General features: G+C 44.9%; 1 protein-coding gene across 5 annotated transcripts in view; it reads right to left on the bottom strand.

Moving 5' to 3' along the window:
- The window catches only part of CACNA1E (calcium voltage-gated channel subunit alpha1 E), a 493,636-nt gene that overhangs the window by 77,495 nt on the left and 392,535 nt on the right, over positions 1-23,606 (bottom strand). For all 5 annotated transcript variants that reach the window (XM_032393033.1, XM_032393035.1, XM_032393036.1 and 2 more), the window contains 9 exons: positions 12,357-12,472; positions 7,791-7,844; positions 7,076-7,165; positions 5,926-6,135; positions 5,072-5,184; positions 3,336-3,448; positions 2,853-2,984; positions 2,306-2,378; positions 893-1,010 (listed from right to left, as the gene is read on the bottom strand). In XM_032393033.1, the coding sequence (XP_032248924.1) occupies positions 893-1,010; positions 2,306-2,378; positions 2,853-2,984; positions 3,336-3,448; positions 5,072-5,184; positions 5,926-6,135; positions 7,076-7,165; positions 7,791-7,844; positions 12,357-12,472 (1,019 nt within the window). The remainder of the gene's footprint in view (positions 1-892; positions 1,011-2,305; positions 2,379-2,852; positions 2,985-3,335; positions 3,449-5,071; positions 5,185-5,925; positions 6,136-7,075; positions 7,166-7,790; positions 7,845-12,356; positions 12,473-23,606) is intronic.

Raw genomic sequence — 23,606 nt, 5'->3', positions numbered from 1 at the left:
ATCCCCCCCAAACATCTAGTGATTGTGTAGAAGTCTGCAGTTCATAAGGTGCATCCAAATAAATGACCTCATTTACTATTCACAACTAACAAAGGGATCAATGTTGTTATCCTCCTTACAGATGTGAAAACTAAAAGCTCAGACAGATTAAGGGACTTTCCCAAGGCTACACAACTGGTAAGCAGAATTGCTGGTATTAAAACCTAAATCTTCCTAGTCTAGATCTTATGACCAGGTAAGGGTTTGGGAATTAAATGGACTTGATTTCCAGTCTCCCCTTACAATTTAATAATTGATTGACTTTGAAAGTTATTTCTTCTAAGTCTTAGAAGGTAAGGATCAGATGAAATAGTGCCTGTAAAACATTTAGTACAGGGTCTCACGAATAGCACAAATACAATAAATGTTAGCTATGCTAAATAGTATTAGCATTAATCATAATACTGATATTTCTGAGATCTTATTATGTGCAGGTCCTGTTCTATATTAACATGTAATTAATTTATTAATATTACAATGTGACCACTATTTCAGCCTGCAGTAATCTTTGTCATCTCTTATTTTCCCCAGCTGATAGTATTTCCAACTATTCAGTATAAGAGCCTCACATGTTATTATTTTGTATGCTGAAGATTTGGATAATACTTTATCTCCTTGTTAATAATTGTCTTCTTTACCCAACTAGTACACAAGTTCCTTAAGATCAGAATCCTTGTTTCTCTTAGTATACCAAGCAATATCCACCCCACTACTACCCTGACCCCCCCCCCCCCCCCCGCCACCGGCCAAAAAAACTCACCCACCTCTACCACCACCATCACCACCACCACCCTCCTTAAATGCTGGTCCAGGCAGGCAGGCAGCATGAAGAGGAGTATCTTAAAAAGGATACAGTTTCCAAACAAGGTGAGCACAATGAAATAGATAGCTGACCACATGCCTGAGCTGACCCCACCCTGGGAACGGATCCCATTGTACATCACCTCATTCCAGTCCTCCCCTGTTAGGATCTACGCAAAGCAAACAACAGGCAAGTCAGAGACTTGGGTTGATTGAGAAAATGGGGCCAATGTAAAAAGGAAAATTCTGGCCTCCGTCTTTTCCATCTACCCCCTTGCTTGGTTATCTGCCAAGGAGAAAAAGTCACTTCCATGAATAATTCTAAACTTCCTTTTGATAAGGATGATAATTTTAGGCATTGAAAATGGAAAGAGAGCATCACAAGGAAAGATTCTTTTCTGAGTCTGACTACAGACTCCCTCTACTTCCAGCTTTGCCAGGCCTATGGGAATCACACAGATCAGGTGGTCTGGTCACTACCAGTCCATCCCAGGGGAGCTAAGATACAATTCGTGGGATGGCAGCACTACTAGAAAGAGCCTCATGGGTTCCAGTTCCAGAAAACTGGGTTCTGGTTTAGCCTCAGATTCTAGCTAAATAGTGTTTTCTTTAGCTCTCAGCATTATTGATTTTTGAGTTTCCCTCCACGATTTAAAAACCTATTTTTTGTGGGATGGGAGAGGTGGGGTGGGTGGAAAAATAATTCATTAAATGGACATATGGGTCAGAAGATGCTTCCAATTTCAGAAAACCATAAATGTGGTATGATTGTTTTTCTTCTTCCTTACCAATCTGGGTCATTTTTATTTCTTTTTCTTGTCTGATTGCTGTGGCTAGGACTTCCAGCACTACGCAGAATAAAAGTGGTGCAAGTAGACATCCTTGTCTTGTTCCTAGTCTTAGAGAAAAAGCCTTCAGCTTTTCACCACTGAGTATGATTTAGCTGTGGGTTTGTCATACATGGCCTTAATTATGTTGAGGTAGGTTCCTTCCATACCCACTTCATTGAGAGTTTTATCATGAATGAGTGTTAAATTTTGTTAAATGCTTTTTCTGCATCTATTGAAATAATCATATGATTTTTAACCTTTATTTTGGTAATGTGGTAGATCACATTGATTGATTTGTGGATACTGAACCATCCGTGCATTCCTGGAATAAAGCCCACTTGATGGTAGTCATAAATACTGTAAGTTACTGAATGTCTTTGCCTTAATATCTCTTGTGAACTCACAAGTATAGGAAAAAGGCCAATACTGTAATTATGATAGAGCTCTTCCATTATTGGTAAGAATGTAGCTACAGAAATTCTAGGAATTATTGTGATTATAATACTCAACCAGAGTCCCAGTTGCCTGGGACGAGCCTGGGGCAGAAAAGTAGGTTTCTCCTAACATATCATTTTGCTATGTGTAGGATCCAAAAGATCCTACATAACATTTTTAACTGCCAGTTGGCCTCATACCTGGAATACAGTCATGATGGCTGCAGGGAAGGTGTCAAAGTTTGCCGAAGGAGTCCCATCATTAAAGTTAAACCTGAAAAGGAAGTTCAGAGAGAAGAACAAAATGAAAATCCCACATACCAAGTTTTCCCTTCCTTCTTCATCACTTCTTTTACCCTTTCTGCATATCCTCCTCTTCCCTAATTTCTCCCCATTCCATGTAACTTATAAAGATCATATTATTAGTGACTACTACTGATGGACTGTGCACTTTGAAGGGTGTGGATAATGAGATGGGGTTTGGGCTGATCTTGAGTTATAAGGCCCCACGCTGTACATTTTGGGGACAGCTTCAAAGAGAGGTCTCCAGACCCAGAACCCTGTACAGTGTGAAAAGATTAAAAGCAGAGACATAAGTTTTACACACACACACACACACACACACAGTGGTTGATGTGGGCCAAAGCAAACAGGATGATAGCACAGTGACCAAATTAGAAACCCTGGCGCTCACAGGCTAAAGAGTGGGTTTTGAGGCTCTTTGGATGGAAAGTTCATTGGTGCTTACCTGCCTCCAAACAGCTGCATTCCTAGGAGAGCAAAGACAACGATGAAGAGGAAGAGGAGGAAGAGCAAACTGATGATAGACTTCATAGAACTCATCAAGGAGACCACCAAATTTCGCAGAGATGCCCAATACCTACAAAACCCAAACATTACAGCAGTGAACACTGAATGTAAAATTATCCCCAAATCTAGCTGGGCATCTGCCTGGTAGTCTATGAAATAGGCTGTATTTGTGTACTTGTGTGAAGGAGAGATGTGAGCAACAATGAGGCTCCCCTGGGGAATGTGGCATGGGATCTGGCATCATAGGTATTTTTCTGGTTTGATTTTTGGAGAAGGAGGAGCTGAAGAATGGAGTAGGGGATGTGGTAGGGAAAGGGGACTGTGGCAAAGGAGAACAGGGGATGGAAGGAAATATATTAAGGCAGAGAGAAGCTTCCACTCTCACAGGTGGTTGGGAAGAGTCCAGATTCTGATCACTTACTTGGTTATTTTAAATATTCTTAGAAGCCGGAGAGCTCGCAAGACACTGATTCCAAAAGATGTACCAGGTCTGAAGATTGCCCAGACCACTTCAAAGATACTGCCCACTGTGACCTAAAGAGCCAAACCCAGCCACAGTGAGGAGGAGGAGGAGAAGAGAGGAGCCTTCTGGCATTCAGCAGTCAACACCTGTCACTGGGCTATGGTGAAATTAAAACTCTCCCCTCCCCACCCAGCGCAGCTCCAACAAGACTACCTATTTGTGAAGGCTGCCAAGGGACAATGAGACTCTACTGCCTCCCTCCCCACTGCTCTCCACTCCCCTTCCTGACGTCACTCCTTCATGCTGGAGACTGGTTCACTGCTGCTCTGTCCTTGGTGGAAACTACAAGAGCCAGTCACTGCTTCTGCACAAATCTGAGAGCCACAGCTGTTCTTACATAATAACACCTTGAACAAACACACGAAAGAGCGGTACTCAAAGCAAGGAAACGAATTTAATTTAATACAGGTTGCATTCCAATGTAAAAACCTCAGAGGAGGTCCACATTCTCTCACTGTCCTAGAATTTAGTGCTACCAAGAATGGTTCAGTCACCCGTATGTGAAATATCTTTCAGTCACTCAGGTCCCACACACCCCAGTGGGACAGTACTACTTGGCGGCATATAGATACTGATTGCTGTAGGAAGTAGCAATGTCAAATTAACAATTTGGTTTTTGTTTTAATTACATGTTCACTGAATGTCTACTATGTTCTACACAACACACTAGGAAGAGTGACAAAAATTAATCCTCGCTGCAGCGCTGAAAAGTACGTATATAGGGAATGGTCTTTCACTTGCTGTTGTGCCTGAAAATTGCCCATATACCCAGAAGCATATGGTCCAAGTGAAAACGCAGATTGGCAAGTGCTCAAAATCCTTAGTACCCAACTGAAGATTTGGCAGGAACAGAATGGGTTTGGCAGAAAGAGAAGTGGTTCAGGAACCCAAAGTTTTGCAACCTTGTTCTGTTGCTAACTGGCGATGTGAACTTGCACACGATGTTCTCTGTTTACTCATCTGCAAATGGGAAAGGTAACTCCTGATATGTAATAGAGTGGCTAGGAGTCTGAAAGCAGTGGAGGGCAAAAATGTATGTCAGAGCACCTTGAAGACTGTTAGATATGCATACATTTACATATCAACACAATTTAGGAAGTGAACACTGGATGAAATAGACTATGTGGGAACCTGCTAAGACTGGATGTATGTGTGTGCGTGCACACGTGTGCATCTTTGCATGAGGGTATATCTAGATAATTTTCCCAATTTTAAACTGAACTAAAAAAAAAAAAAAAACAAGTATATAAGCTTCTCATTTTTACTGAGTCACCTTCTGGAATCAGTTCCTTTGTTCTCTCTCAGGCTTCCCCCTAAGATAGTAAGTGGTTAAAAACTTGCTATGGGCAGCTCCGTCAAATTCATTCTGCTACACACTTAAGTGTACACAACGGTATGCATGTTATACTTCAATAAAAACATTAAAAAATAAAAGAACTTTAAACAAGCAAACAAACAAATCCTGGTATGGGAAGGATTTCCTCATTCCTGACCTCCCTTTAGCTCACTTACTTAGTCCCCTTTTATAAATTCTGATTTCAGTGCTTCATGCTGAGCAGTGGAGCGAGCTGCTTATCTCAAACTGAGGCATATCAACATGAAGCAGGAGGACAGGCGGGCTCCAGAGCACTTACCCCAAAATCAAAACAGTTGAATGAAGAGTGAAAATAAAGTCGAGGCCCCATGCCATACATCTTCAGGGACATCTCCAAGAGGAACAGTCCCAGAAACAAAAATTCTGCATAGTCTGAAAGCGTCAAGAGCAGAAGTGTTTATTCCATAGATGCCATGGGCTCCCACACCCCCCAGCCCAACCCCCTCACCTTACGGAGGAGCCCTCAACACCAGCAGGACCCCCAAGGCAAAGACATTCAGTGACCACGTCAGGTCAATGGCAGGCAAAACCTAATGATATCTGAATACACTCTGACCTGGGGGGCCCAGGCACACTCCACATGTCTGCTTTGCTCTCTTTCAATGGATGGGTTTGTCACTGGCCTTTAAATGGTGTATGGCTCTCAGGAGAGAAAGAAAGGGCTTTATCATGGCGCTGATGAAAGAGCCAGATTCGCCTTACACACACCCAGCTGTGTGACACCATCCTGGATCCCCATTTACCCCCAATGGAGGCCCTACCCAGAGCTGACCTATAAGTTCCTGTCTTGGTCTATTGGAAGTAACCACTGCCCTTAGAACTTTCTCCCCAGGACTTAGGTGACCAAAACTCTCTACACCATTGAGTCTCCTTAGATACTAAGTGAAGGCCTTAAAGTACCCAAGGCTAACACCATTTTGTTGTCTTATCAGCAAAGATTCATCTGATTCAATAATGAATGACAAGGGGACCTGTGGTGTGCTATCCCAACCCCTAGAGGCCAACTCTGGCCTCCCTCTCAGAGCACTGCCAGGCCCAGCAGGACACCCGTCCTCTTATGTTCACACCCGAATCTAGCCGCACTGTGCCGGCCGGCAGTCACTGGCCACTTACAGAGGAGATGGGTGAGCCACTGGGGCTGGTTGTGATGGACGATGGCCACGCAGGCAGTGTTGAGAGCCACAAGGCTCAACACAATCCAGTAAAACACCTGGGATTTAACCATGTGGCGGATAGAGATGCGCAGAAGCCTTTCTTTGTGCCGGAAATAGGAGGCCCCATCCACCTTTGCACTTTTGATGCTGGCTCGGGCAAGAGGTGTGCCTAAGGGGAGAGAAGTAAGGAGGAAGAATGAGGCTGCACGACAGATCACCCTCCACGGCAAGGGGGGCAGTCAAAGGGGGAGGTGGACAGCTTCAGTCCTGGGGGTTAGGTGACCCCCACATTGCAGGCCCAGGGAAATCCCTATGGTATGAATGAAGTAGTTTCCATAGCAGAGATCCCTGCTTTTCCTCTCTGGACACTCTCAGTTCTAGGAAACTGAAAGACTCCCTGGGCACAACACCAGACATATACCCAGTGTCCTGAATCCTAATAGGATGGCGTTTATGGGCTTATGGGGATTGGGCTTCTCTCTGGCCTTTCAAGTATGTTTCAGGCACTGGAATTGTTTTGCTACATTTGTGATGATTTCTACCATGGGCAGCCTAGAGCAGCACTGAGTTCTGTATACCTCTTCTGCTTTTAAGGATGAAGTGAGGGAAGAGGTAAAAATCTGCCATCCCTTTTTCTGGGAAGGTTAAATCTGCCATCAGCCAGCATATCTAAGAGAACCTGGGACTGAAGAGCAATCATTTAAGAGTTGTCAGTAGGAATTTGTTGAAATATCACATGGAAGTAGGTGGGTGTCACTAAGGTTAAGCAAATGATTGCAGGTCCTCAAATGGGGGTCACTAGAAGCAACAGGTCCTCGGGATCCTCGGAACAATATCTCAAAGTGGGTTCTCATTATCACCTCCAGGACAGACAGTATTTATATGCAAATGGAATACATCTGTCACACTTGAAGAATCTGGGTGGGATTCTTAGCCCTACACCCCATGGTCCATTTTTCTCTAGATTAGATTTCCAAGTCCTTCCCTAATTACTTCCCTAAATCCTGGATTCTCTTGATTCTATTTCTCTTCGTGGTGCTTCTCAAAAGACAGGATCTTTCTTCTTACAGGAGCTCAGACAAGTCAAAGATCTAACTGGTTCCACTCACCCACAGAGGAGATGTCAACACAGTGCTCATCACTGGAGTCTCGAGTCATGGCCTCTGTCCGGCTCCGTTTGATGGTTGCCCTTCGAAGCACTACACCAGGGAAGGGGGGAGGCCAGTGAAAGAACACAAGAACAACCAGATCGTTCTGGTCAAAGCTCAGGACTGTGTGCCAGAAGCCTCTGTGACACAGGCAGCCGCCTTGAAGCACCTGAGCCATGGTTCTAGAAGTCGCCAGTGTCTACAGAGACAGGACTCCCGTGCTCGGCAGCACCTCGAAACACACGGGCTCCAGAACCCTTGGTAGACCTTATCTACATGCAGTAGGTAAACAGGCGCTCCCTATCTGTTTGTTCTCTTCATAAACAACGCCACCTCCTGCTAATGAAATGGTCCCAAGATGATCCCCACAAATTTTCACCGAAGATCCCTTTACGTGCCGCTGGTTGTGTGATGGTCTTTTCATGGTACGGTTATCAATCATACACCCTAGAACAAAGCAGCTCTTGGATTTCATTTCCATCACTTTAAAAAGCATTTAAATCCATGAGTCAATTCCCTTCATTTTAAAGCATGAGAGATTTTATGACAGAGAGACTTTCATTTCAAATCCCAGGGCACTCCTCTTGGTTTTTTTTTTTTTTTTCCTCTTTTGATCAAGAGATGGCCACAGCCTAAGAGGGCGCAAAAGCAGGCAAGTGCGGGAGCACGTCCTTACCTTCTAAGGCTGACGTCCCGGCATTTTTATTTTCTTCAGCGAGCATGACTTCCTCTATATGGAAACAAATGGTTGAGTAAATTATCTGTAAATGTCAAATTATTTTGCAAAATGAAAAATCCCCCAGGGACTGCTGTGGCTCCAGGGCAACAGAAAAAGAGAGAGAGAGAGAGAGAGAGAGAGAGGGCAAAGAGTTCACAGCTCCACGCAGGCACCAGCATCAGAAAGACAGCAAGGGCCACAGAGGGAGCTCCTGAGTGCAAATCAGAACAGAAAGGAAGTTCTGTACCGAGGGGCCACGTGGAGGTTGATGGGTAAAATTCAGCTCTGCGTCTGATAACACTTGCTGCGAGCAACACCTGATCTTTTTTAACTGAAATCTCCTAAATTGGTAGGAGTGAAAAATTTCCATTTCTGTTTTTTTTATTTTACCCAGGTTCTGTAAACTTTTCCTAGCAAGAGGAGCTTCCTTGGTGCTCCTCGTCTGCAGCACATACCAGGCATACCAGGGCACATCTACCGCCTCGTTCAGGAGGTAAGACCATGTTTTCAGCTCCAGCCTGTCTACTTCTTGGAGGAGGAGCAGAAGAAGATGCTAATGGCCCAGAGGAGCAGGACTTTTGGGCTTGCTTCCTCTTACCCCCATACCACAGTCTGCCTTGCTTGAGGGAAAGAGGCTTAGGCCCATCGTGAATTTGTCCCTCTGATAGAACAAACAAATATTTGTTTTTTGTCCACCTTCCTGGCACAGAGTTCCCAAACCCTTGGAATTTACTGTCTTCCGTATGCTAATAAGATAACTCATTGTGGGGGAGGCCTACACTACGTGAGGATCTGGACGGGTCACCAGAAAAACCAACCATATATTTGGCTATAACTTTTAGCCCCGTTCTCCCTCCTAACTCCTGGAACGGGTGAGGGGCTTGAGAATGTTTAATCACCAATGGCCAATGATTTACTCAAGCAGGTCTATCTAATGGGACCTTCAAAAAAAAAAAAAAAAAAAACTCTACATAATGGGGCTCAGGAAGCTTCAGAGTTAGTGAACACATTAAGATGCTGGAAGAGGGTGATATGCCTGAAGGGGGCATGGAGGCTCTTTGCCCCCCTTCCACCCCCACGTATCTCTTCCATTTGGTTGTTCCTGAGTTGAATCCTTTGTAATAAACTGGTGGTGGTAAGAATAATTTTCCTGAGTTCTGGAAGTCATTCGAGGAATTATCAAACCTGGAGCCCTCTAAATTTGCAGTCCAGAAGGCAAAAATGCAGGTCACCTGGGGACTCCACTTGGGGCTGCTGTGTGAAGTGAGGGCAGGCTTGTGGGATTGAGTCCCTAACCTATGAGATCTGCACTAATTTCTGGTGGTGTTTAGTGTCAGAACTGAATTGAATTGTTGGACACCCAGCTGGAGAACTGAAGGACTGGCCAGTGTTGGAATGATGTGTCTGGTTGTTGGTATTTGGAAAAGAACCAATAGTCCCTTGGATTTTCCTCATGACCTACCCAGGAACAGTCCTGCATTCCAGGAATTCTAGTAAGACTTGTTTAAAATAAACCTCACTAGCATCCCTCCAAACTTACAAACTAGCCCTTCTGTCCCATGTCTGGCAGGATTCTGAGTCCCCTTTGGGAGTGATGTGGATGAGTTTTGATCCCCGCCCCACCTCAGCCACAGGGAGGATGTCGGAGGCCTTGAGCAATCATTCCTTAGGATCCCAGCTGCTGGGGAAAAGCTTGCAGCAGGCCCTATTAAACAATGGTTTAATTTAAGCAATTTTAACAAGTAAAAGGACAAGCAGAAGAGGGCAAAGTCATTACCATAATTCCACCTGCATAATAAAACAGAGAGTATGTAATGTATTTCCCAGGGAGGGGAACACTTTGAGGCTCGGAGGGGACCACGCAGGATGGCCATTATACCAAGTCATAAATGTTTAGCTTTCTTTTTTAAGTACAGCCTCTGGCAAAACTCTAAGTTAACAGGTTAAGTGTTACTGGTGGGATGCTCCTTTATGCAGACATAGAGGGTTTTAAAGTCATTTACAGCCCACTGTTGTTCAGAGGGCATCATTTAAAAATCAGGTACTCATTAAAATACCCCCCATGGCAACGTGAATGACGTCAGCCTGGGAGTCACATCTGCTGTGTACAGTGCCTGGGTGCTGGGGTGGGCAGATCGGAGGACCCGCAAGGCAGATGGAGGGTGTGTGGTGCCGCTGAATAGCTCTGAGAAGTGCTCTGAGGGCTCTGGATGTGCCGAAGCTGCCCCCCCTCCCCCACTGCCTTTTGCCAAGTTCTCTTTCGAACTTGAAAATGTCTTTCCAGGGAAATGTAACCCATATGTCTCTGATTCACTCACACCCCATTTGCAAAGGGAAGGGCCAGGAAGCACAATTTGACGTCGCAGTACGTCTTTTTTCTTAGAAGGAGAGAGCTGGCTTTGCCAACTGGAAGAAAGTGGAGCCTTGGAATTCTGAGCGTATCGGAAGAGCAGAGCCCCAAAGAACAGCGTCCAATGCTGCCTGACCACAAGTGGGGTCACAGACGGGGTGGGGAAGGATTCTTCCAGTTCTGCTGCCAGCCTGCCCACAGGGGCGGGCTGTCAGATGGCTCCTCCACCCAGGAAGCCAAGGACAGTGGGGAACTTCAAGCTGCCTGCCAGACCTGGAGGCAAGTCTGCTCGGTAAGGCTGAGTTACCATTCTGGAAAGAAGGCGGAGAGGTTCACATTCACCCCCACACGAGAGCCTCGGAGAAGAAAGGGCAACTTGGGAAGCGCCATCAGTGGGCACAGCGCAGGCCTCCAGAGGCAGCAAAGAGATGCAGATAGTCCTAAATGGGAGGTGGTTTTTAATCTATCGGGCACTGAAATGGCACTTTTCATTGCACACACACTCACACCTGACAGGTGATCAAAGGTTGACTCCAGAGCCGAGAGTGAGCTTTTGTGTGCTGGTGGTTAGAACAGGAGGGCCATGGTGTCATTCCAAAGCTGCTGTAGAAGAATAAGGCTCAGGCAGCTAAACGTCAAATCATATTCCAAATTTTTCCTGCGAGACCTCACATTTGAGCTATGCTTTCTACCAGGAATAGAGAAAAAAAATGCTGTCATGTGTATTTTTTTATTAAAATAAATTACTCTTTGCTCAGGATGAAAATAAAGATATATAACAGCAATGCAATGCAATCTTTAAAATAATAAGGACAGCAAATGCATCCATTTTACTGACAGATATGGGGTGATCGATACCCCTCATAAGCAGCTGAGCCACAGTCAAACTTGAATCTGGTGGCTCTGTGGGTTAATAAAACCGTGATAGGTTTGGACCTATTCTCAAGGCTGGGCAAGAATTGTTCCTGATGCTGAGCCTTGTAGTGAGGAACTGGGGACAACTCAGGGAATAGCAACAAGCAGTTCTCACCATCAGCTATTACCCACTTACTGCACTGGCCTCACAGTCAACCTCCCTACTTCTGACCTTGCCCTCCTTCTAATGCAGCAACCAAGTGCTCCCTTCAAATCTTCAAACAGACCATCTCCCACCTCTGACCCAAACAGTCCAATGGTTCCTGCCTCACTTACAGGAAAGCCCCAAACCCTTACAATGGCCCATAAAGTCTGCCCTTCCTCCCATTACAGCCCCCACCCTGTCTTCCTGCTCCCCTCCCCTTACTCATTCCTCCTCCTGCTCTGGGAATATTCCTGGCCCACTTCTACACTAGAGCCTTGGCACTGAGATACCCCCCTCAGACATTCCCATGACTTATGCCTCAGCTCCTTCAAGTCTTTCCCCAAAATGGGTCTCCCTGACCTCCCTATTTAAAATCACAGCCTAGGGGCGCCTAGACGTTAAGCGTCTGCCTTCAGCTCGGGTCATGGTCTCAGGGTCCTGGGATCGAGCCCTGCATGGGGCTCCCTGCTCCGCGGGAAACCTGCTTCTCCCTCTCCCACTCCCCCTGCTTGTGTTCCCTCTCTCGCTGTGTCTCTGCCAAATAAATAAATAAATCTTTAAAAATTTAAATAAAATCACAACCTACCCTACACCCCATAACCCTACCTTGATCTGTTTTCTAGTGTACTTATCACCTTCTTACAAGTTACTTACTCATCATTTTATCTCTGCCTTCCCCAGCTAGAGGGGACTGAGCTCTGCAAGAAAGGCTCCCTGCTGTGTCTCAGGTTCCTAGAACAGGTGTTGGCACAAAGTAAACACTCAATAAATATTTGTGGAATGAATGGATTGTTGTTGCTGCTGCTGCTGTTGTTGTTGTTATTATTATTATTATTAGCAGTAGTGTAAAATGTCACCCACCCAACCTCTGTTCCTGGACTGGCTCTGTTACCTTTCACTCACTTCACCTTCCGGGCCTCACAAAGGTGTTTGGTAGAAGAACAGGGACGGTTAGACCCCAGAGGAAGGAAGAGGGACCAGCAGGGAACGCACAAAGCTGGTGAGCCATCCAGAGCTTCTCTGTGCTCTGGCCAGGGCTGCCCCTGTGGATGGAAGCGGAGGGGGCGGGGCAAGGGGCTGTCTGCAGGGACATCTGTGAGCCCGCACGCCTCACCTGCTTTGTCTATCCAGGCGCGGTACCCATTCAGCTCGCGCTCAATCTGCTGCTGCCTCCGCAGTTTCATGAATGCTCTCCGGTTCTCCACTCTCTCTCTCTCTTTGGCGAATTCCCTGTGGATGAGAAGGATGAGATGCAGGAGTATGTAATGTATGGGGAGCACCAGGACAAAGAGGAAGGGTGAAGCCTGTAGAAGCGAGGGAGTGTTGGAGCAGGTGCTTCTCTACCCATCGCGTCCCCTCTCCTTCCAGACGGCAACTACGATCTTAAAATGCCTCACAGAAACCTACCTCCTTCAGCCTTGTGCAGGAAGCTTTTCCAGATCGGTTTCGTCCCAGTCAGCCCTAACACCCTCTGCGTGCTCTATCTGGAAAGTGCGACAAACTAGGGTTCAAAATGCTATGTTCTGTTTCCCCAGCTACAACACCAGCCCTCAGCCCCCTGGGGGGCACACCTTGCCTTTGCGCTTTTAGTAACAACCGTGATTAATGTATATCGACCAATTATGTGCCGGCCCTGTGTGAGGTGCTTCAGACCCATGGACTCATTTAATCCCTTACAGTCACCCTATGAAGGAATAAGCACTATTAAAATTCCTATTTAACAGATGGGGAAACACCAAGGATCAGAGAAGGGAAATAACTTGCTGGGATCTGAAGTCAAACCACAGTGCTATGCTTCCTCTGGCGTCCCGCATCCCGCGGCACTCAGTAAGATCAAGAGTACCAAGGCCTCGAAGGGCCGATTCTGTGTGAAGATGGCTGGCGGAGGTTAAATAGGGAAGGGAAGGCCACGGAAAGGGCCCCTGGCTCCAACAGAAAGACAATGGGAAGGTGGGAGGGGTAGGAAGGGAGATAATGGGACAGAGGGCAAGCCAAGATCAAAGATCAGGGAGAAGACACAGTCCACTGACAGGGGCAGGGGAGTCTGTGCCACAAGACGGTCAAAAGCCTAAAGCCCCATGGGAAGAAAGAAGGGAGAAGAGACCCGAGGGCTCCCTGGCAGAGAGGAAGACAAACAAATTCAAAGGTTGAGCACACGGGGATAAAGAAATGCACATTTGCTGAGAGGCCTCTCCGGCAACCATCTCTACCAACGCCCTTCTCGTCACCAGACACCCGTCCAGGCTACCATGCCGCTCAGCAGTGTCATGCTCGCCAGGGCTCAGGCATGCTCCTCCTGCCCCGGGAGCGCTGCACGTATTCAAGGGGGTCCCCGTGACTAAAGAGGCGCAGCCTGAAGATGAGGGAGCCCAGCAACCCACTGTGGGTCCTCTCAGCTACTCCCTTGTTGTGTATTTGTTTGACAGGACTTCAAACCCACTTGCTTATGACTTAGGTGAAGCTGTTTTAATCTACTTGTATATGACAAAGAGAAAAAAAAAGATGTAGACTTTTTTTTTTTTAAAGATTTTATTTATTCGAGAGAGAAAGAGTGAACGATATAGAGAGAGCACAAGTGGTGGGGGCAGAGGGAGAGGGAAAAGCTGACTCCCCGCTGAGCAGGGAGCCCGATGCGGGGCTCGATCCCAGGACCCTGAGATCATGACCTGAGCCGAAGGCAGATGCTCAACTGACTGAGCCACCCAGGCGCCCCAGAAGTAAAGTTTTGATAGAAGAATGAAGTAAGTTGTGTCAGGATGGCACCATCTCATCTGTTCTTGCCCATCAGAACTCAGTTGCTCAGCTGCTGAGGGGCTCCACTGGGGACTGAACATGAAAGCGTATGAAGAAACAACTATAGCAAGGGAACATTAAACTGTGAACATAGAGTCTGTGAGGACCATCTAAGAGCATCTGGTCTGAGCAAGGCTACACTCTGCTGATCAAAGATAGCTCCCTGAAGACCTTGGGGCAATCAGCTCCCGCCTTCGCAAAGCAGACGTTTTTGGTTTTTGTGTTTTTTTTGCAGTTTATTTTTTTAATTTCAGTTAGTTAACACACAATGTTATATTAGTTTTAGGTGTACAATATAGTGATTCAACAATTCCATACCTTACTCATTGCTCATCAAGGTAAGTGTGCTCTTAATCCCCTTCACCTATTTCACCCATCCCCCATCCCCTCCCCTCTGATAACCATCTGTTCTCTAGAGTTAAGAGTCTATTTTGTAGTTTTTTTGGTCTCTTTTTTCTGTTTTCATTTGTTTTGTTTCTTAAATTCCCATATGAGTATTTGTCTTTCTCTATTTCACTTAGCATTATACTCTCTAGATCCATTCACGTTGTTGCAAATGGCAAGATTTCATTCTTATGACTGAATAATATTCCATTGTGTATATTATACCACATCTTCCTTATCTACTCATTTATAAATGGACATTTGTACTGCTTCCATAATTTGACTATTGCAAATAATGCTGCAATAAACATAGGGGCGAATAATCTTTTCGAATTAGTGTTTTTGTATTCTTTGGGTAAATACCCAGTAGTGGAATTACTGGTCGTTCTATTTTTAATTTTTTTGAGGAACCTCCATACTGTTTTCCAATAGTACATGAGGGTTCCTTTTTCTCCACATCCTCCCCAACACTTGTTTCTTGTGTTTTTGATTTCAGCCATTCTGACAGGTGTGAGGTGGTATCTCACTGTGGTTTCCCTGACAATGAGTGATGTGAGTATGCTTTCATGTGTCTGGATGTGTTGGCCATCTGGATGTCTTCTCTGGAAAAATGTCTGTTCATGTCTTCTGCCCATTTTAAATTGGATTATTTGTTTTTTGGCTGTAGAGTTGTAGAAGTTCTTTATGTATTTTGGATACTAACCCTTTATCAGGTATGTTGTTTGCAAATATCTTCTCCCCTTCTGTAGGCTTTTAGTTTTATTGTTTCTTTTGCTATGCAGATGTTTTTTACTTTGATGTGATCCCAATATTTTTGCTGTTGCTTCCCTTGCCTCAGAAAACATATCTAGAAAGATGTTATGACCAATGTCAGAGAAATTATTGCCTGTGCTCTTTTCTAGGATTTTTATGGTTTCAGGTCTCACATTTAGGTCTTTAATCCATTTTGAGTCTATTTTTGTGTATGGTGTAAGAAGTGGTCCAGGTTCATTCCTTTGCATGTAGCTGTCCAGTTTTCCCAATGCCATTTTTTAAGAGACTGTTTCTCCCATTGCATATTCTTGGCCTCCTTTGTTGAAGATTGGCTATATAATCATGGGTTTATTTCTGGGCTTTCTATTGTGTTCCATTGATCTTTTGTACCAGTACCATAGTACTTTGATTACTATAGCTTTGTAGTATATCTTGAAATCTGGGACTGTGATACCTCCAGTTTTGTTCTTCCTTTCCAAGACTGCTTTGGCTATTTGGGGGTCTTTTGCATTTCCATACAAATTTTAGAATTGTTTGTTCTAGTTCTGTGAAAAATCTGTTGGTATTTTATAGGGATTTCATTAAATCTGTAGATTTCTTTATAGACATTTTAACAGTATTTATTCTCCCAATCCACAAGCATGGAATGTCTTTCCATTTCCTTTTTTTTTTTTTTTAAAGATTTTATTCATTTATTTGACAGAGACAAAGCGAGAGAGGGAACACAAGCAGGGGGAGTGGGAGAGGGAGAAGCAGGCTTCCCGCCGAGCAGGGAGCCTGACGTGGGGCTCGATCCCAGGACCCTGGGATCATGACCTGAGCCAAAGGCAGACGCTTAATGACTGAGCCACCCAGGCACCCCTGGAATGTCTTCCATTTCTTTCTGTTGTCTTCAATTTCTTTCATCAATGTTTTATGGTTTTCAGAGGCCAGGTTAAGTTGGTTAAGTTTATTCCTAGGTATACTGTTATTTTTGGTGCAATTGTAAATGGAATTGTTTTCTTAATTTCTCTTTCTGCTACTTCATTATTCATGTATAGAAATGCAATGGATTTCTGTATATTGATTTTGTATCCTGTGACTTTACTGAATTAATTTGTCAGTTCTTGTAGTTTTTTGATGGAGTCTTGAGGGTTTTCTATATATAGTATTATGTCATCTGCAAATAGTGAATGTTTTACTTCTTCCTTACTAATTTGGATGACTTTTATTTCCTTTTCTTGTCTGATTGCTGTGGCTAGGACTTCCAGTATTTGTTGAATAAAAATGGTCATCATGGACATCCGTAAAGGTAATACTAATAGGCAACAGTGAAAGTCATATAGCAGCCCCATAAAGAACATCTTGCCCATCAACACCAGCTCCCCTGTTCCCTAGCAGTATGTTCTAGCAACATGAGACTTGTACTTTTGCACTGGTAGCTGGACATCAGCTCTCAGTTGGCTAAGCTGTCTCTTCCCAGTACCAACTTGTATAAAGGTACACGTCAACTAAATTTGTATTTTATGGGGCGCCTGGGTGGCTCAGTTGGTTAGGCGACTGCCTTCGGCTCAGGTCATGATCCTGGAGTCCCAGGATCAAGTCCCGCATTGGGCTCCCTGCTGTTAGCAGGGAGTCTGCTTCTCCCTCTGACCCTCCCCCCTCTCATGCTCTCTCTATCTCATTCTCTCTCTCAAATAAATAAATAAAATCTTTAAAAAAAAAAAGTTTGTATTTTACTCCTTTCCTCTCCCCTTACCTGGAACAATAGTGTGATTAATCAGTCATTGATTTGGAGTATGTTATTTCTTTATTGGCTTATTAAGAGAAATTATCCTGTACACTATTGGCTTGTAAGATTCCTGCAGTAAACCTATGTTAAATAAATTGCTGGCAAAGACAAACTCAGCCTCTGAGCATATTTTGCCTCCCAAAATAAAACAGCCCTCATATCCAGGAAGGAAGGAACAAGCCAGGGGTTGAGGGACATGCCACAGCCCCAGGGCAGGGGAAGAAGAGGAACCTCATTCAGCCTCTCCTGCCATAATATATGGATTCTTTGGCACAGACACCTTATCATGGCCATAGGCTGAGGGTTTGAGAATAGGGCACATTAAAGGAGAAATTCTGGGCTCATCTTCAGGTTCAGCAGGTTCTACCAACAGTGTTGTGGGGGAATAGAGAGGGAAACAGTCAAATGAAGAGTGCCAGGGCCAGTGAGAGTCAGAATAAGAGAATGCAAGTCCTGGGGCACCTCCTTTCCTTTCCTTCTTCTCTGGATTGCTACAGTTAGAAAGAAACAAGGGGCTGGCTTGGTTCATGGCATTACCATCTATCAAAGTTTTTACCTTTGGCTCTTTGTCTTCTTTCTATCCCTCCTGTCCAATTAGTGCCATGTTCTATTGGTTCTATCCCCAAAACAGCACTTGGATCTACCCTCCCTTGTCCAGGCCCTCATCCTTTTCTGCCTGGACTATTACAAAAGCACTCCCATGGTCTCTCAACCACCTGTCTCTCTTCCCTTCATTTTATCCATCTCACACATACTTTTTTTTTTTAATTTTTTTTTTAAGATTTTATTTATGTATTTGACAGAGAGAGACACAGCAAGAGAGGGAACACAAGCAGGGGGAGCAGGAGAGAGAGAAGCAGGCTTCCCGCCGAGTGGGGAGCCCGATGCGGGGCTCGATCCCAGGACTCTGGGATCATGACCTGAGCCGAAGGCAGACGCTTAATGACTGAGCCACCCAGGCGTCCCTCACAAACACTTTCTAAAACACACACTAGATCTGATCACTTCCAAACCTAAAATAATAACCACAGTGGGTAACATTTGTGGAACACCTAGTTTCCAAACACCTTCACACATTTTGCTCATATTTTTAAGAAGGTAGAACAGGTATTTTCATCCTCAATTTAAAAGTTAAACAACTTGTTCAAATTTAAGTAAGAAACAAAGCCAGGATTGGACCCCAGTCCTGTCTGCTCTAAGAGCTCAGGCTCTTCATGCCCCACATGTCTGCCTAGCCCAATGGCATATTTATATGCTGATTTCTTTATTGTTTCATATATATGTGTGTCTTGATTTTTCAACTACACTCTGGGGATCCAGAAAGGTTTAAAGAGGAGGTAATATTTTAAGATGACCTTGAAAAAAGCAGAATTTAAGCAGGCTATGAGCACAAGAACACAATAATCCTTTAGCATCTAGGGTGAGCATCATTACCAACATCATCATTTTCTAGCTCAGAACACTGAATCTAAGGGGAGTTAAGTGGCCCTTTGAGAGAGCAAGTGTCCAAGGACACAGAGCCACTAAGAGGAACCAAGACCTTCAGATCTTCTACATTCCATATTCTTTCTATTTTTCCTCTGCTCCTCCACAGCCTCCTCCATCTTCTGCTAAATGAAATACAAACACCTAACATGACCTTCACAGTCTTTCACAGCCTGATACTAACCTTTCCTCTAAGCCTCGCTTCCCATCATTCGCACCCACCCACCTGCCTGCAGCCAGCGGGGCTGACGCCAGCAGCTGCACCCTTCTCCCTGTTCTGGAGAATGCAGCACAGTTCTCAAGGTTTGGTCCACTGGTTCTCTGCCGGGAATCCCTTCTTAATTGCCCGAGTCTGTCAGAATCCTTCTCCAAGGCCAGGTTGAAATGTCACTTCTTCTGTTCAGCTTTCCCCTCCTCTCCTTCCTCCTTCCCCAGCCTCCAGTCTCCATCCTTTCTTTCCTCTGTGCCTTTACAGCTCATCTCCCAGCCATGCTTTACTGTGGTGAGCTGTGCATGTGTCTGTCTCTCCCTCTATGTGAGCCTTTTGTGAAAATACTCCATGTCTTGCTCAACTCTGTATCCTCCCAGACTAGACAGACTAGGCCTGACACATGGTAATAGGCCCAATAGATTTCTTTTTAATTAAAAATATCCAGGCTGACTTGGAGAGTAAACTGATAGCTCTACCCTGGTTCTCAAAGGCTTAAATGAAGGAACCCTCCAACTCTGCACTGATCCAAAGGGAGGTAGGTGAACTAGCCAGACAGCAGCAGTTGCCAGGTAAGTCCTGGACACTGCCACCACTGTTTCTCTTGGTTTGGCTCCACTAAAATCTCTGTAGAATCAGTCTATGAAGTATGCAGTGTGTCACTTCTACCTGGCCCCCAGAAGGACCACGTAGCTTGATTTCCGGTGGGAGAGAGAGGCCAACAAACCCCAGTCTAGCCTCCCTGCGTATTTGGAAGTTTTCTGGCTCTGGGTCTCATCAGCTGGCTTCCCTGCTCTCCTCTACTCCCGCTACAGACCACCGTGTACTCTCACCCTTCCACCTGGCCTCCTGGCAGGGCTCAAGGGCCCAGGGCCTAACAAAACTGGCCTGGTCTTTTAAAGAAGCCTCTTGGCTAAGAAGAAGCAAAGAATAAGCACCAGTGGGGATACTTCCTGAGCAGCCCCTGTGTCAGTTCAGGAAGAAGGGCTGGGTAGGGGGAAGGTTCTGTATTATGTCTATCAAGGGGACTTTTAGGTTTTGTTTTTCCATTGGGGGCCTAGGGCACAAAGTCTGGTACCAGTGTCTTTCACACCTGTCATCCCTCCCTTGTCGTCATAACTGTGCCCATGGCTTATCTCCCTGACTAGTCTACAGGCTCCATGAGGCCAAGAAGAGCCTACATTGATTGTATCACATTCCAACGAGGCCCTATGAAGTTGAATACCAAGGCCTGGTATTACAGTAGATTCCACAGATTATGGAAATAACATATAAAGAACAGCTAATATTCACCTAACGTATTTGTGACATTTTTAAATTTTAAATATATTTTTTAATTTATTCATTTGAGAGAGAGACAGAGCACAAGAAGCAGAGGCAGAGGGAGAAGCAGACTCCCCCCTGAGCAGGGAGCCCAGTGCAGCACTTGATCCCAGGACCCTGGGATCATGACTGAGCCAAAGGCAGACGCCTAACCATCTGAGCCTCCCAGGCGCCCCTGTGACATTTTTAATCTATGAATCACTTTCATGTAAATGATTTCATTTATATTTGTAAAGATCCTGGAAGATTCAGAAAGGCTCTTGCCCAAGATCACCTCATCAGCAGAAGACAGAGCCAGAATTCAAGGTAATATTTTCCAAAGTGAGGTTAAGTGCCATTTCCACAATTCCTCAGCTGTCTTACATGCTATCTAGATGTCAACATTTAAAATCAGAAGGGGTTTAGTTTCAGCTCAAGGTCAAGGAAAATAAAGACCTAAAAACAGAGTTTTGTGCTTTTTCTAAAAGGACTAGCTTTTTAATTGAGCAAACAGCACAAAAATCCACTGCTCTGTGTTCGGTTAATAAAGACCCAGTATAAAATTCAGGGCATTAGTCAAACTAGTAATATACTCCTTGATTTTTTTGTCTGTAGCATAGCCACCATTTATTCATGTGTATATTACATTCTAGAGAGAACAGGGACAGACAGGATTCAGTTCCAATACCTACCAAAAATAAGTGTCTATTCTAATGTTAGATCTATTATGTCCACCATTCTTGGGAGTATATTCGTGCGTAGCCCCGAGGAAAGGGAAACATGTCCCGCCACTGATCCCCTCTTCCCTGAAGACCTGAGTACTCTCTCTTTTTCACAGAGGATCCTGGGATTATTCAGATGATGGTGTTTTGGCAAAGATAAAGCATACAGCTGCTACATTACTCAGTCATCCAGATGACTACTGCCAGACTTCCTATTGAAAGGTACCTCAAAGAGCGGCCCTCCAAGTATCTCAACTTATCCAATTCCCTTGGATCAAGCAAGGAAGTTTAAAAGGAGGAACTCTGGCTTATAGTAGAAAGTGTTCACAACCCCTCAGCCTTTCTGCATTGGCCTGTGGCTTAAGGTATGAGATGGCTAAATAACTCCTTTTTTATTTGCTCCATCCGGTGTAGAAATACCCACAGACATAACAGAACTCAAGATGGAACGCATCTAGACTCCAGAATCCCAAACAGGGGGAACGAAAATAAATCCCATGTGAGGTAGCAAAAATACTACCAGGTCTATTCTCAGAGCTAGGCATCCAGGTAACCTCTGTGCTAAGAAACTGGCAGTAACCTCTCTGACTCAATTTCCCTGCCAATCATTAGAAGGACACAAAAATCCCTCTCTCTTAGCCCAGGACAGGAATAAATTGGGTTACTCTGGAAGTCCAGACTGGGTTCCTGTAAAAGACTGTATAATGGTAAAAATCCAAATTCTGTTTCACTGGAGATACTTCTTACCCAATTCTGTCATCCATTGTTTTTAGCTGCACTGCCCCCCCACCTTTTTTTCGTCCAGGAGGATAATTTGCTGTTCCCTCCCATGACAGAGCTCTCACATAGATGGAAAGAAAGTAAGCTGAAGCTAAGCACGGATGAGTCTCTATTCTAGTTGTCACTTAGGTGTGCAAGGTTTGGGTTTCTAAATTTCAGTTATGGGAACTAAGAAGAAAGCTGATCTCCATGTTCTGCTTGGTTAAGTACAATCTTCTTCTTTCAGCCTAGCTAGTGAATTTACATTTGTGACTGCTTTTGTTTTCCAGCAGTTTACATGAGAGGCATAATTTGTGAAAAATCAACTATTCCTACACAGCCAATTACAAATTATTCACAATTAGATGAAGTGGAAGAATTATATAATCTCACACAAGGTGTAACACCCAAAACATTGTCATGTGTGACTGGTGGGAGGTGCACAGGGAGAAGGCAAAGTTCTCTTCCAAGTCATATTTAGGTAAACATTAAAATGGGTTTATATTTCCTGAACTTACAGACCTATAAAGGAGCCACTGCCACAGATAATCCACGAAGGGCTCATCTGTAAATTAATACATTAAAGTGACTGGTTTTTGTCCATGGGCTGATGTGAGGGCACTTGGTCATTCACATTGCTAGAATTTATCATGAGGTGACTAAGTCACTGGGACTAACTCTTGGGAGATTCAATGAAGCCTTGCTCCCGCCTGAAATTCCTGCCCATGTTATGTTATGTGAACTTAGAGTCACAGGGCACCTGGACAGGTATCTCTACATTTATCTAGGTAGCGAGGAAGACATTCTGGTAGGTCTGCTGTGACAAGAAATGCTCTGTTGGAGGACTCTGGCTCCTGTTTTAGCCTCTAGCTCCAGACCCCTCCTCCTGATTCAGTACACACAGGGAGCTTTGTTTACTCATGCAGAGGCCTTTGCGGCTGTCATGGCAACAAAAAGAAGACAAAGCCGGCCAGGATGGGCTGGCCTGTGTGACTCAAAGATCTGTTTACCCACACTCCTGTACACACTTGTATGCTTCATCACACACACACTGGCACAAATACACACATGCTCACACTGGCACGTAGAAGCCTATGCAGACAGACTTTGCCAAGCACACAAATGGCCACATGGTCATATTCCTATTACTCTTTGGAGCCCATATTTCCAAAATGCTTCACTGCTCCCGGGGGGAACTTTGCCAGTCTTCCCGTAACATGTTTGCTCCAGGAAAGGGGAGTTGGGGTTAGACATCAAGAAAAAACCTCATCAACCCTAAATATTCTGAAATTAAGAGAAATTGGGGTAAGTCAGATGGGCAATTGTGTGTTGGCTGGGATTTCATTTCAGTCTCATTGGAACATGGGCTGGGGGATGGAGGGTAAAACAGCTTTTTGGTTGTTCTTATGAGTCTGGGGAAGCTTTTCTCCCATTTTTCAGAGGAGCAAACACAGCCCAGAGAAGGTAAACACCTTGCTGAAGGTCACACAGTTCAGCTGTATTATAGTTATTTATGTCTTATCCCTTGACTTGTTCCAGAAAGGATTTAAGGAGCCTTAGGTTGCTAATAAATAAAGGCCAGAAGAGCACCCAATTCTCTAAATGCCATCCAATGTTGACTCTAATAAGCAGGATGGATGGGAGTCCGGGAGGGTGAGGGATGCTTAACTCAGGCCCTGTATCACACCATGTCACACCTCCTCAGAGATCAGGGGCTTTGGGAGGGCTCCTCCAATGAGAAGTTGTCCTTTTCTAAGGCAGTTATGGCAAATCAATGACCCTACACAGAGTCTTGTACCCCACCCCGACTCCTCCACTCTATACCCACAGCAACAGAACAAAGGCCATGGGTCTCACAGACCAGAATATCAGGTGGGGGGGGGGGAGGGGGCTAACAAATCACCTCTCCAAGCCTCTCCTTTCATATGCAAGGAAACCAAGGCACAGATAGGTCAGATGGCTTGCTGGTCCAAGGCCGGTAGCATGTGATGGCTGCCCGGAGCCTAACTTGGATCTCTGGATCCCAAAGCCAGTGCATTTCATATCTTCATGACATTTCAGGCATGAGAAGTCAAAGAAGCAGGTTCTTTTAGGATCTTGGGGAAGGCACGGTCTTTTTATTTTTTGTCTTGTTAGTCTTGACATTGAGAATTCATTTATTTGTTGGAGTAGATGCAGGGGAAGGCC

The sequence above is a fragment of the Phoca vitulina genome, unplaced genomic scaffold (genome assembly GCF_004348235.1).
Source record: "Phoca vitulina isolate PV1807 unplaced genomic scaffold, GSC_HSeal_1.0 scaffold71, whole genome shotgun sequence".
NCBI classification, from domain to species: Eukaryota; Metazoa; Chordata; class Mammalia; order Carnivora; family Phocidae; genus Phoca; species Phoca vitulina.
This window is presented reverse-complemented; position numbering and strand designations above follow the sequence as displayed.